The 13,519-nt window shown below is 41.3% G+C and overlaps 1 protein-coding gene across 1 annotated transcript; it reads left to right on the top strand.

Annotated features, from left to right (window-relative positions):
• Window positions 1-61: 61 nt before the first annotated feature.
• coxfa4l3 (cytochrome c oxidase associated subunit FA4L3) lies at window positions 62-13,219 on the top strand. The gene is made up of 3 exons (XM_088334343.1): window positions 62-3,828; window positions 3,902-3,962; window positions 9,500-13,219. Exons 1-3 carry the CDS (start codon window positions 3,734-3,736, stop codon window positions 9,566-9,568), a joined length of 225 nt encoding a protein of 74 aa, XP_088190469.1. The 5' UTR covers window positions 62-3,733; the 3' UTR covers window positions 9,569-13,219.
• Window positions 13,220-13,519: the final 300 nt, after the last annotated feature.

Genomic DNA, 13,519 nt, shown 5'->3' on the forward strand with positions numbered 1-13,519 from the left:
CCACTATAATAGTTGGCAAAGCCTCCCTCGGTGAATAGCAGAGCAGGAAGCTGTGTGTGTACATGCCTGTCACCTCGTCCGCGCAGTTTCTATAAAGCGGAGGAGGCGGTAGGGATGCTCCACTGACTCACTCATTGACAGCTACTCCACGTCTTCAGGTGAGACTCCAGAGCTGCTACACGCAGATGACACTTTGAGACACATAGCCAGCGTGCCAAAAATTTGGAAAACTTTGATGGGAATATCCTTACAATTATTTTTTTGATAGTAAATTTGAAAGGACTTTGTGACATTCAGGTAAAGTACCTTTTGGTGTTATTAATTTAAAAATAACAGATATCAGATGAGTGTGGTTGACTGAAAAACTTGAAAAGTTTGAGGTTAGATGTTTGTTTTTAAATCACGAATCCTTTAACCGCATGGGTCGTCGGGGCACCAATTAGGTCGCAACTCTGGACAGCTTTCTTTACTGTAGAGTCTACAGTGTAGACGGTTCCTCGCCTGTTCTTGGGTCGTGGCAAAGTTGGCACCAGTCCATTCCTTGATGTTGTCGGCCCAGTTCTTTTCAGGTCTTTATCTCCTGCCTGCGTGGACTCTGCCCCGGAAAATAATTGTATCCAGTCCTTATGATCTTGTGACGTGACCATACCAGTGCAGTGTTAGTCTGCACACAGTCCATAACCATTATTCATGGGGTCTGATGTGCCCTCCAATGGTGTTGCACACCATTTCGTTTGTCACATTGGTCATGAAGCTGACATGAAGTTGTTTTTGAATAGTCATAATATTAAAAAAAACGGGTGTCTTGTTCACTTTTTTTAATGGGTGGGTTTAAATCAGTGGTTTCTTAAATAGTGGAGCAGACCTCCCTGGAGGGGCACGAGGCTCTGTCTAGAGGGGGAGTAGGCTCATTTGACCTTGGAAGAATCGGGTGCAATTGCACCTCCACTGCACTAGGGAGCAGTGGCGCTTTCATTGGCATTGTAATTTTTACATTATCCTTCACGACGTGCATATAGCAACTAATATAAGCATTGAGTTTGAAGTGTATATACGATGTGGAGCAACCCTCGAGTGACCCCGTAAAAATAAAATAACCTGGATAAGGGGACAGACTTCTTGGGGGGGGATTTCTTCCTCTAAGGGGTGCGCAACAGAAAGCAATTTAGAAGCACTGGGTTAGATGATTTATATAGTAATTCACGGTTTTGTCATCTAGTGAAATTATTGCTTGTTTTATGAAATGGTTACAATTTGATTACTGGTTGTATACATTGTGCCATCTTTTGACCTCCAAAAATGTGTTTATATTTACCTTTGACCATGACAGTTTCAATTTTATTTGTCCAGAGATCCTTGACATCTGAAGGTTTTCCCATTTTAGTTTTAAGATGTTAACGTGATTTTTTTTTAAATAGACAGTTCCTTGCGAAAGTCTTAAACCTCCCCAAACTACCAAAAACATTTTGATATTTCCGTATTTTAAGCTTTCAAACTCGTAGATTAAAAAAAATATATATATATAAACTCAACGACATGTGAGACAATCGTTCAAAGAAACCAAAGTTACCAAATGTTTTAAATTGCGCTAACAAAACATAAGTGTTGCAAAAATATGTGCCCCCTTTGAGTTAATACTTTGTTCGCGATTCAAGGATGCCTTGATCACCTGGATCGTAGGGGCGCCATTTCCTGTGGTGTGTCTTGGCCATGCACAGCCTGGCAGCGCCATTCCCTCTCCAGGCGGTATTTTGGGTAGGGGTTTGCTCCTCACCATGAAACAGTACTGGTTTCCATGGATACTAGTAGCAGTACAACTGATCTGACTCAGAATACACCACCTTTATCATCTGTTGTGTTTTGTTTTAAAGCGCCATCCTGCTCTTTAAAGATTAGCCGAATCTTGGCATTGACGGGCAGTGCCGTATGTGTGACAATACAGTACTAATACTAGATCTTAGATCACAATATGCACTGTATCACTTTGTACATCCTCCTTTTGATGCCATCACAGTCACAAGTCATTTTGGGTATGTCTCTATACGTTTTGCACATCTTCAAATAGAAGAATTTGCCTATTCTTCCTTACAAAACGGTTCAAGTTCTTTATGGTTTGATGGAGAAGGCTTTCTTCTCACCACCCTTCAGTGAAGGGCATATTTATGCAGGGCATGACTAATAGTTGTTTTATGCACAGATTGTCCGACCTCAGTATATCCCTGCAGGTCATCCGATGTCATCATTGGTTGCTTCTCTGATTAGTTTTCTCCCAGTTTGGGCCGGGTTTATAGGGACAGACAGTTTTGCAGTGGCTTTATTAGCTCTCCATTTGTATATCAATGCTGGTACGGTGCTCCGGGAGCTGTGTAAACATTCCAAAATATTTTTGTATCCCATTTAGGCTTTGAACTTTTCAACAACTTTATCCACCTGACTGATGTGTTCTCAGTTCTTCATAATGCTAGTTTTTTCTTTCACAGACATTTGAGTCAATTGAAGAACAGGTGCATTTAGACTGAGACTAAGTGACCCACAAGTGCACTCTGTTTGTCATTGTTCGTCATTTAGTTAGATATTTTATTTAAAAGTCGTCAGGGAACATCTGCAGCCAGTAGACCTAGCCGAGAGAATAATATTTTTTCACCACCTACTTTTCCTTTCTCGCTGTAAATTTCCGTAATGCAGTGGTTAGCACCTTTGCCTATCACGCGAAAGGTACACGGTTTGAGACCGGGGCTGAAACATACGTTAGCCCGAAGAGGGATGGGCACCACCAGGCTGTACTTGCCCAAGACATACCACAGGAAGTGGTGCCCCTACAACCCTAGTGCTTAAGGAGTCCCACCAACCAACCAAATATGAAATGATTTTATGATTGTGTCTCATTGTGTTGATTCTTGGAAAACATTTTCAGTTTTTTAGCTTTAAGTTTGAAGTCTGAAATGTGGCAATATGACAGGTACTTTGGGGTCAATACTTTTGCTAGGGACTGTATTGTATTGTATTGCTTTTGCCTCACATATTTTTCTAACTGTTTCAATATCCAAAGGGCATTTTTTAAAGAGGCCAGAGGCAATCGCTTTGGCGCTACTTGGGGTTTATATGTGTACACTATTTTTCATTAATGTTTTGGTGGCACTTTAAAAAACTAAGTGGACATTGTACATTATTTAGCACTACAAATAGGTAAAACATAACTTGATTCATAAAAAAATCCAATATTGATTTGAATGATAAACAAAAATACATGAACTATCATATTAATATGCATTTTTTTAATCCTCAAAAGTGAATCTAGATGACATGAGGCTCATCTAAAGGGAGCTGACATGATTGTCCGTCATCTTGCAGCTCAAAACCTTGTCAAAGTCTGTGCGAAAGAAATGAGAAGACAAATGATTTGTTTTGGTCACTTTGAGTTTCTGTAGTTTGTATTCCTCCTTGTGCTATGGAGGACTCGTTTTAGTTTTTTTTAAATACACACAACAAGCGACACCTAGTGGTCAAATATTACACAGTGTCTCTTTGACTTCCAGTAAAAACTGAATGAGAACCTTCAGGAAATATTCTACACAGTTTATGTTGAACTAGAGTTTGTCTGTCCTCGGGTATTGAAGGACTTGCGCAAAATGGGATTTTTCCAAATGTTGAGGAAAAAAAGGAGGTGAGTTTGACATTGATGGTGGTTTCTGAGTGATGGAAGCCGAGACCAGTGTAATGACATTTATAATGTATGCAGCTCATCCCACTGATTGGATTCATGGCTTTTGCTGCAACGGGTGCCACCACAGCATCCATGTATTTTCTATTCACCAAATCCGACGTCATGTGAGTGTTTCCAAAACCCTGTTTTTGTACTTTCATCACAAATGTGATTGTTTTGCGTTTGTATTATTTTCAGCTTGAATAGGACCTCCAATCCAGAACCATGGGAGAGAGTGAATCCAAACAAACCCCAGAAGGTAAACAAGCATTCATCACATTCCTATTCCTTTCGTGCAAGTCTTAGAGCCAAGATGAAAATGGAAGTTTGGGAGGGCTCAGGAAAGCTGCTGAGTCACAGAGGAAGAAACGTTTATTAGATAAGTGCCTCCCAGACTGATGGATATTAATATGTAGGTCTGCTTGCCAATAGAGCAGCTTCTGTGACCTTCTATCGAAGCATATTATAACACTCACTGGTATTGTGAGCAAAGCTTGATCATTAGGACAATAACGAAGCATATTTACAGATATGCTAATGGAAGTCGTATTTCTATCCTGATAGATATTCTTTAAAATACCCCTTTATATGTCCTTAGGATCAGAGACAGCTTCTTCCCCCATCACAACCTGAATTAATTGTGGCTGCTAAATGGTATTGCACTTATTTCAATGGGCTTTAGATTGCGCTATTCTTCTTCATTGCAGTTTTTCTAAGCACAATGTTGTAATTTTTCTTCTGCCTATTTATCCTGATGGTCTTTATATGACATGTTTTACCCTGGAGTGCCATGTCTAATCCTGTTGCATACAATGTTTCACATCGTTGATATCAATGACAATAAAGACCATTTTAATTCTAATTCTCATCAGGCTCGGGGAGTAACGGAATACATGTACTGGCTTTTACGTAATCAGGATACCCACAATGTAATTGTATTCCGTTACAGTTACATAAACGCAGAATCAAATGACACGTATAATTTGTGGAAATAAGGATTACTTTGCAGGAGTACAATTTTATCTAAAAGCATTTTTATGTTGCACACAACACTGTATGATAGTGAAGTTTGGTGTGTGCTAGTTTTAACTCTTTTTATTTCTTTCCTCGTTCACATTAGCTTTGTTTACGTCCGCCATGTCTGGTTGTGCCTCTCTTCTTCAATACACACACACACACACACACACACACACACACACACACACGTCTTTTATTAGTTTATCTAGTATTGGAGTAGTCCAAAAGTATTTGGATTAACGTTACTGATTACATTTTTAACAGGAAATGGTAAATGGTCTGCATTTATATAGCGCTTTTCAAGTCAATGAACCTCCCAAAGTGCTTTACAATGTGCTGTATCAGATTATATTTATAAAGTAACCCTCCCAACCCTGGTCCTCATGTCTTTTTGTACACCATAAATCAGCAACTGTTTGGTTGTTTTGCATGGTGTAATGGTGGTCTCTACAGCCCTTTCAGACTTTGATTAAGAGCTATGCAAATAGACATGACTTGACATGGTGTGTTAGCATTTAGCTAGAAGTTAGCCTTTAGCTAGAAGACCACAATTATCTGGTTGTTCAAAATACATAACACGTGAGTCTGTTTTTGTGAATTCAGGTCCACATCTTTATTATCTGTTAGGTTACATCCGTCATAATTCAAAGCAACTATGTAAAAATATACAAATTTAGCACCTACAAAGCTTTAACATTAGTGCGATCAGTCGTCAAAGTGGGTATTTGCTTAGTACACTTAAGGATATTATTATATTGAACATATATATATATATATAAATATATATCTCATCTCATTAGCCGTACCGCTTATCCTCATTAGGGTCGCGGGGGGAATGGAGCCCATCCCAGCCATCTCCGGGCAGTGGGCAGGGGACACCCTGAACTGGTTGCCAGCCAATCGCAGGGCACACAGGGACAGACAACTCATTCGCTCATTCACACCTAGGGACAATTTTGGACCGGCCAATTCACCTGAAATGCATGTACATATATATATATATATATATATATATATATATATATATCTTTATTATAGTTTGTTTATCAATTCTTATTAAATAATTCCAAAATGTCAGCTTTCAATCATTGCTTCTCCCTGGTTGCGCTGCTTCCAGCTGTGTGCTTTCATATTCAAGCATTTAACCAATCACAATTCAGCCATTACTTGTTGCCAGACTCAGAAATTTACCTGGGAGCCTCCACAAAAAAAAACTCTAAAGGCTATGTACACTAACACCAGTCTTCGAGGGAGCTGTTGCTTTAGCCAATCAAATCCCGACAGAAGCGATCGGGCCAACAGCCATTACACATGAAGTGCCAGAGCTGCACAAGGAAAATGGCGGCGCCCTCTACGGCGGCGGCTGGATCTGCTCCCGACAGTTTCTCACATTCTAGTCAAAAACCCCAATCTTCGACTCAGTTTATGAGGGCGAACAAAGACAACTCTAACTGTAGATTAATATACGATCGCAGTTTTTTGCTGGATATGCGAACATCCAGAAATCCAGCGCAAATTTCGACGATCACTCTGGAGTGTTTACTTAGCCTCGGAGTGCTACGTCAACAAGACCCAGCGGCCTACAAAGCAGCGAGTAAAAGTGGCAAGCGGAAGCGCTGTGACCGGGGAAGGAAACGAGGTTGTCGGGCCGGGCTAACGGCTCGGATGAAGGCTAAACCCTTCAAAACGCCTCTACCATCCATTTTCCTATCCAACGTCCGCTCCCTGGACAACAAACTGGACCATTTACAAGTGGAATTTACATCGAACCGCGAATTGACGAACTGTTGTGCTTTAATTCTGACGGAGACATGGCTAAACTCATCTATCCCGAATGACGCTGTTAGCATTGTGGGGCTAACTGCTTTCCGCGCTGATAGAAGCGGCGAACTCACCGGCAAAAGCAAGGGGGGCGGTCTATGCATTTATACCAACAACAACTGGTGTAAAAATGCGAAGATAATATCGAAACACTGCTCACGAGACATTGAGCTTTTGACGGTGATCTGCAGACCTTTCTACCTACCGAGGGAGTTTAGCGCGACCATCATTACTGCCGTGTACGTGCCCCCCAGCGCTAATACGAAGGAGGCAATGGACGTTCTCTACCGAACTGTGAGTGAACTGCAGCATGCTTACTCCGAGTGCATTTTTATTGCGGCGGGGGACTTTAACCAGGCCAATATGAAAACAGTTCTCCCGCATTTCCATCAGCATGTAAACTTTGCTACAAGAGGTAGGAACACATTAGACCTGGCCTACACAAACATCAAAGGTGCATATAAAGCAGCCCCCCGCCCCCATCTTGGCTCATCAGATCACCTTTCTATTATGCTAATTCCAGCATACAAGCCCCTGCTGACCAGAGAAAAACCTACAGTGAAGCAGGTGAGGGTGTGGTCTGAGGGGGCAATGGAGGCACTACAGGACTGCTTTGATTGCACTGATTGGGACATGTTTAAATCGGCTGCCACTTACAACAACAAAATAAATATAGATGAGTACGCCATTTCTGTGTCAGCCTACATCAGTAAATGCGCAGAAGACGTCAGCAATAACAAAACTATATGCACCCGTGCCAATCAGAAGCCCTGGATGACTGCTGAAATACGAAAACAACTAAAAGTACGGAACCTTGCCTTTAGATCTGGTGACAAGGAGGCGCTGTTATCAGCGAGGGCTAACCTGAACCGGGCTATCAGACTAGCAAAGCGAACGCACAGTCAAAAAATCCAGGAACGTTTCCTCAGCACAACCAACACCAGGGATATGTGGAAAGGCATTCAGGCCATCACCAGTTACAAGCCAACCACCGCCCCAGTGCAGAACACTAGCATGGACTTTCTGAATGACCTCAACAAATTCTTTGGAAGGTTCGAGGCACAAAACGGCACCCCTGCAGCGAAAGCGGTTCCAAATCAGGGCGAAAGAGCACTCCACCTGGACTCATCTGACGTGAGGAAGACCCTGAGAAGGGTCAACACAAGGAAGGCTCCAGGCCCGGACAACATTCCGGGGCGGGTACTTAGGGAGTGCGCCGATCAGCTGGCTTGTGTACTAACAGACATTTTCAACACCTCGCTAGACCAAGCCAAAGTACCATCATGCTTCAAATTTGCCAACATCATCCCAGTGCCAAAGAAACCCCAGATCTTATCACTCAACGATTACCGGCCCGTTGCACTGACTCCTATCATAATGAAGTGCTTTGAGAGACTGGTTAAAGAGCACATCACCTCCAGTCTCCCCTCCTCATTCGACCCCTTTCAGTTTGCCTACAGGACAAACCGCTCCACCAGGGATGCCATCTCCTCTGCGCTTCACCTGAGCCTGACACATCTAGAGGAGAAGAACACCCATGTGCGGATGCTGTTCCTGGACTTCAGTTCAGCATTCAACACCATCATCCCACAACATCTGGTGGACAAAATGAGACTCCTGGGTTTCAACACCCCCCTGCGGAACTGGCTGCTGGACTTCCTCTGTGACAGACCCCAATCAGTGCGGATAGGTCAGAAAAGTTCAGATGTCATCTACCTCAGCACGGGCTCACCCCAAGGCTGCGTCCTAAGCCCCTTGCTGTTCACCTTGATGACACACGACTGCGTCCCTAGGTCCGCCACAAACCACATCGTGAAGTATGCTGACGACACAACAGTGGTGGGCCTCATCAGGGATGACAACGACCTGCCCTACAGAGAGGAGGTGGAGCAGTTGGTGGGCTGGTGCAGGGACAACAGCCTGGTCCTGAATGTCGACAAAACTAAAGAGATCATTGTCGACTTTAGGAAAAACCAGCCCAACCATGCCCCACTTTGCATCAACAACAAGGCTGTGGAGGTTGTCAGCAGTATCAAGTTCCTAGGGGTGCACATTACAAACAAACTCACCTGGTCCGTAAACACTGCATCACTGGTTAAGAGGGCACAGCAGCGCCTGTACTTCCTGCGGAGGATGAGGAGAGCCCACCTGCCCCCACCCTCCCTCATTACATTCTACAGGGGCACCATAGAGAGTATCCTGACCAGCTGTATCTCTGTGTGGTGTGGAGGCTGCAGCGCTACCGACTGGGGTAGTGTGAGGAGGGTAACGAGGACAGCAGAGAAAATAATCGGGACTACACTTCCCTCCATTCAGGACATTGGCCAGAAGCACTGCCTATCCCATGCTAAAAACATTACCGGAGACCCCTCTCACCCCCATCATGGACTGTTCACTCTGCTAGCCTCTGGGAAGAGGTACTGCAGTGTGCGGTGCAGGACCACCAGGCTCCGCAATAGTCTAGTCCCCCTGGCCATTAGACTGTTAAATGGTCAATCTAACATATAGTTGACTTAAATCTAAACGGCTGCTAATCTGACTTTTGCACTACTGGCAGTTTTTTTTATAGCTTGCCACTCCTTGCACATTGCTCTCTGCACTATTGTAATTACAGCGTTATTGTTACAGTGTTAATGTTACTGTGTACCTGACTTGTTAACCTGACTGCCCATTTTGCGCATCTGGTTAGCTACTCTTCTTGCACTATCGGCACTATGGTAAAATACTATACGTAGCCAAAATACAATACAACATTATTTATATATGTACATTCAAGGAAACTGTGGGGGTCAGATGCATCGACATTTCGTTCTGTATACACGTGTACTAGAATGACAATAAAGTAGATCTGAATCTGAATCTGAATCTGAAATATAAATGAACTTAAAAATGTGACATTAAAAAATCAATATGAAATCATGTTCCGTGATCTTTTCTTTCTTTGTGGCCCCCTTGCAGCTTATCACCATCAATCAGCAGTGGAAGCCGGTTAAGGAACTGGAAATGGTGAAGAACTTCAGCAAGTGAATGACGCTTTGACCTTTGTATGACCTAGTTGACAATTTCCGGAAATGCTTTTGTTTCTAACTGCTCTTTAGCTTTGCTGCACCAGGAATCATCGGCAGACATTAGCGCACTGAAAGGAAGTAGTCGCACAGCAAATGTGATACTGTACTATTAAAATTGCAATTAAATGATGTATTCCAAGAAACGTTGACTGATTAGCTTCGTAAACAACTACACTAACAATGACAAGGTAATTACCAATAGAATTTAAAAAAATCAATATGCACTAAAAATGAAATGAGGGAAACCAATTGTTACCTTTGTTTGCATTAAATGTAAACAACCAAACTACAAGGAAATACTACTACTACACCATAACAGATTTTTGCTGTTTTTCTAATTCATTCAAAACCCCATTTTTGTCTACAGTAATCCTTCGTTTTTCACGGGAGTTGCATTCCAAAACCATCCCATGAAGTAGAAACCTTCATTTATACATTTATGAACCGTAATTTCTGGATTATAAGTGGCAGTTTGTTTTTCCTAGTTTGGCCGGAGTTGCGATTTATACTCTAGAGAGACTTATATGTGAAATTATTAACACATTACTATACCATTGAGTTTATATTTTTATTACCGGTACTGTATATCATTACACATGTTATTTTCACACTAAACCGTGGGAGGGCGCTCTAGGTCAGTGTTGATAATTTTAACCATGCCCTGTTATAAGGAGACATTTTTCAGCACAAAAGAGCTTAACAAAAATGGCACTGGAAAGTAAATCATATTCTGCACACACAAGTTGCAAATAGAGAAATACGCAGCTGAAAACTAATCAAGCAGCAAAAAGAAGGTTTGGACCCTAGCGAGAAGCGGAGGTGATGATACTTCCCGAGTTGGGGGAGTTGTTTACCTGTAAAAGTGACATAGATGAGAAAGATTTCACCAGATTTAGTGATTTGGAGTATGTAAGCATGTTCTTTATGCCAGTGATATGTAAATAACTCTCAAAATCGTAGCATGTTGTTTTAAAGAGGGGTTTTGTATCACTTGTCAGCGAAAATACAAATGACACATGTACGGCTTGTTTTTCGGAAATACAAATTTCTCGACCGATTGGTATAATAGTTCATGTATTTTTGCCTGGTATTTAAATTGTTTTTATTGAATGAAATTTTTTTGTACCACTAGGAGGCACTCGATATTACACACTGGTGCTGTACAGAAAATGTTTTACCCTGGCTTAAAACATCGCAGCCTCCGTCAAACTCCTTGTGTGGCGCGTGCAAGTACTTTACAAGCATTTCCAAGATACACTTGGATACTCTTCTTTTTTAGGGTTTAGGTTGGCGTTTGGGCTGTATTTAAAACAGTCCTTTTCTTAATTTCACCATTTCAATGTCACAAAAATGGAAACCACAAGCAAGAGCATGAAATCACTCTCTACCCCGCTCCCACATTTCCTGCTTCCTCATGTGTTGAGAGTCCTGAACAGCCCTGATAAAAGTAAAATAAAACCAGATAGGCAGAGTGGAATTATTTTTAATAAAGGTTATTAAAACTTAATTGGGCATTGCTAACACGTACTTAGATAAAATATATTTTTAACTTTTCAGGATATTTCAAGGTAAAGTGTTTAAGGATTTAAAATGTATTTATTTGAAAATATCCGTATGTTTGTGATGAGGAAAATATAATCTATCAATGGTATCAGTACAGTATGTGCTACAGTATTGATGACGGTTAGTAATGGGTTAAAATTGTCATGAGATTGAACCTGTTAATCTTTAAAAATGGCATGTGTGTGGGTAATGCTGTGCTCCCGTTTCCAATTGTGTTGTAAAGTAATGTGGTTGTTTGCAAAGTACACACTTTCATTTTATGGTCATACACACGCTGCTTAGAAACCCAGACACACCCTCTTTTATGATTCCATTCCTGATTGAGCAAAACTGCAGTATTTGTTTGTGCTTTTAATATAATAAATCCAACATGGTAATTTTTACGCTATTAAAAGGCATCAGTAACCATGTTATCATGTTAATAATGGGCCAGGTGTCAGTATTCAAATAAACATTACATAAATAAACTCCAACATCCACAAATTGGAGTTCAATGGAGTATGAGCAATCTTTGGCAAAAGCGCGCCACCATGTGGACGCCATTGAGGGAGAAAATATTCATCATGAAATGATCTGCATTTATATAGCACTTTTCAAGTCAAGACTTCCCAAAGCGCTTTACAGTGTGCTTCACATTTCCCAATAGCGGCCATGCAGCCATGTAAGGCGCTAACCTGCTTATTGGGGGCATTAGGGGTTCAGTGTCTTGCCCAAGGACACTTCGACATGTGACACTGAGGAGCCGGGATTCGAACTGCGATCTCTTGATCCCAAGATGAGCACTTTACCGCCCCATTATTAGTTTTAAAAGTGATGCAAATAGATTTGTTAAAGTGTTTTTTTTTAATTACATAATTCAATTGCAGAGTACATGACTATATTTGTATGCATTAGCATTCTTCTAGAATTATAGAATACCAGTTAAGTAATATAATCTCAGGTTAACAATAGTAAGATATTTAGGAGGACAATAAAACGTTTTAATAACCGTTTGACAAACTAATTAGAAGCGAATTTAATTTTTTGTACAAAGTTTATCAAATTCACCTCACCTTATGGAGGACCACAGCAGTTTTTTAATATTTTAATCGGGAAAATGGCTGAAAAACCTTGAGATCAATCTCAAAAAATGTGATTGCATGCATTATTATTTATTTTACGCAATAAAAAATTCTGTATACTTCGATCAAGACATACACACCCGAATATGCATCAGAATTCGTTTATGATAAATCTATAAAAGAAATTGAAAAAACAACACTTGGGGCTTATTAATAGATCTGGGGGATAGAGATTGGAACAGGAAGAAATAGAGGAAAACTTGAATCTTTTGGGTAACTATTTGGCAATTGGTCGTGATTCAAGCCACATCAACATTCCCTAGATCACATCCACTTGTAATCTAATCATCAACAAATCGAGATGTAGAAGAACCTGTGCGCGGAATTGAGTCAGGCTAACATAGAAAAACAAAGCAAAGGACAGTGACAAGCAGGAAAAATCCCCATTCTGGGCGGAAGATTGCGGGTAGCATTCATCAAGTATCCTGGACTCGTTGCACAGATTAGAAGCACGATGCTGCAGCCGGATGGACTAAAGCAATGGAGGTCCTTTTAGTTTTGTCCTTGTTTCACAAGACGATTTCTGGCAGCACGTGTTCGCGTTTCAACCAAAAATCCAGCCGAAGGAGACTATGTAAGACAGCCGCAGACTGGAAAAACTTTGGTTGGTTTGTTGGATCCCTTTGATGGATTTAAACTGTAAATAAGTTATTCTACTGTTGCATACTGTGTTCTATTTTTGCTTAGTGTTCCATTCTCGCCTAGTTCAATAGTAGTAATATTGTTGATCCGATAAGATGTTGTTGTGAAAACAGATCTCAAACTGTTTTTTTTGTCACTCCCCCTCCCTTTAGCAGAAGATACATGTAAATTAGGGCGTTCCTAATACAATAAAAAGGCAAGGACGACCTAGACTTTTTCAGAGTGTCTAGTAGACTGCAATAGGCAGACTATGGTCATCTCTCCTTGCAAGTAAGTCAAATTCACGTCTCTGTGTCTTCTTTAAGTGCAGGTTTTTATTACAAGTGTTGGGGTTAACCTAACACCCTTAACCACTAGGGTCACAGGGGCACCATTTTCTATGGTGCGTCTTGTGTGGGTACAGCCTGGTGGAACCCATCCCTCTCTAGGCCAACATGTGTTTCCACCCGGTCTCGAACCGGGGACCTTTCACGTGGAGAATGTGCTACCCACTCAAAAAAAAAAAAAGATAAGAGTCTGAAAGTTGCAATGTTCCTTACAGTATTAGCAAGTTTGTTTAAAAAAAGTACAACATTGAAACGATG

Source organism: Urocampus carinirostris, chromosome 4 (assembly GCF_059441175.1).
Source record: "Urocampus carinirostris isolate Australia breed hairy pipefish chromosome 4, RoL_Ucar_1.0, whole genome shotgun sequence".
NCBI classification, from domain to species: Eukaryota; Metazoa; Chordata; class Actinopteri; order Syngnathiformes; family Syngnathidae; genus Urocampus; species Urocampus carinirostris.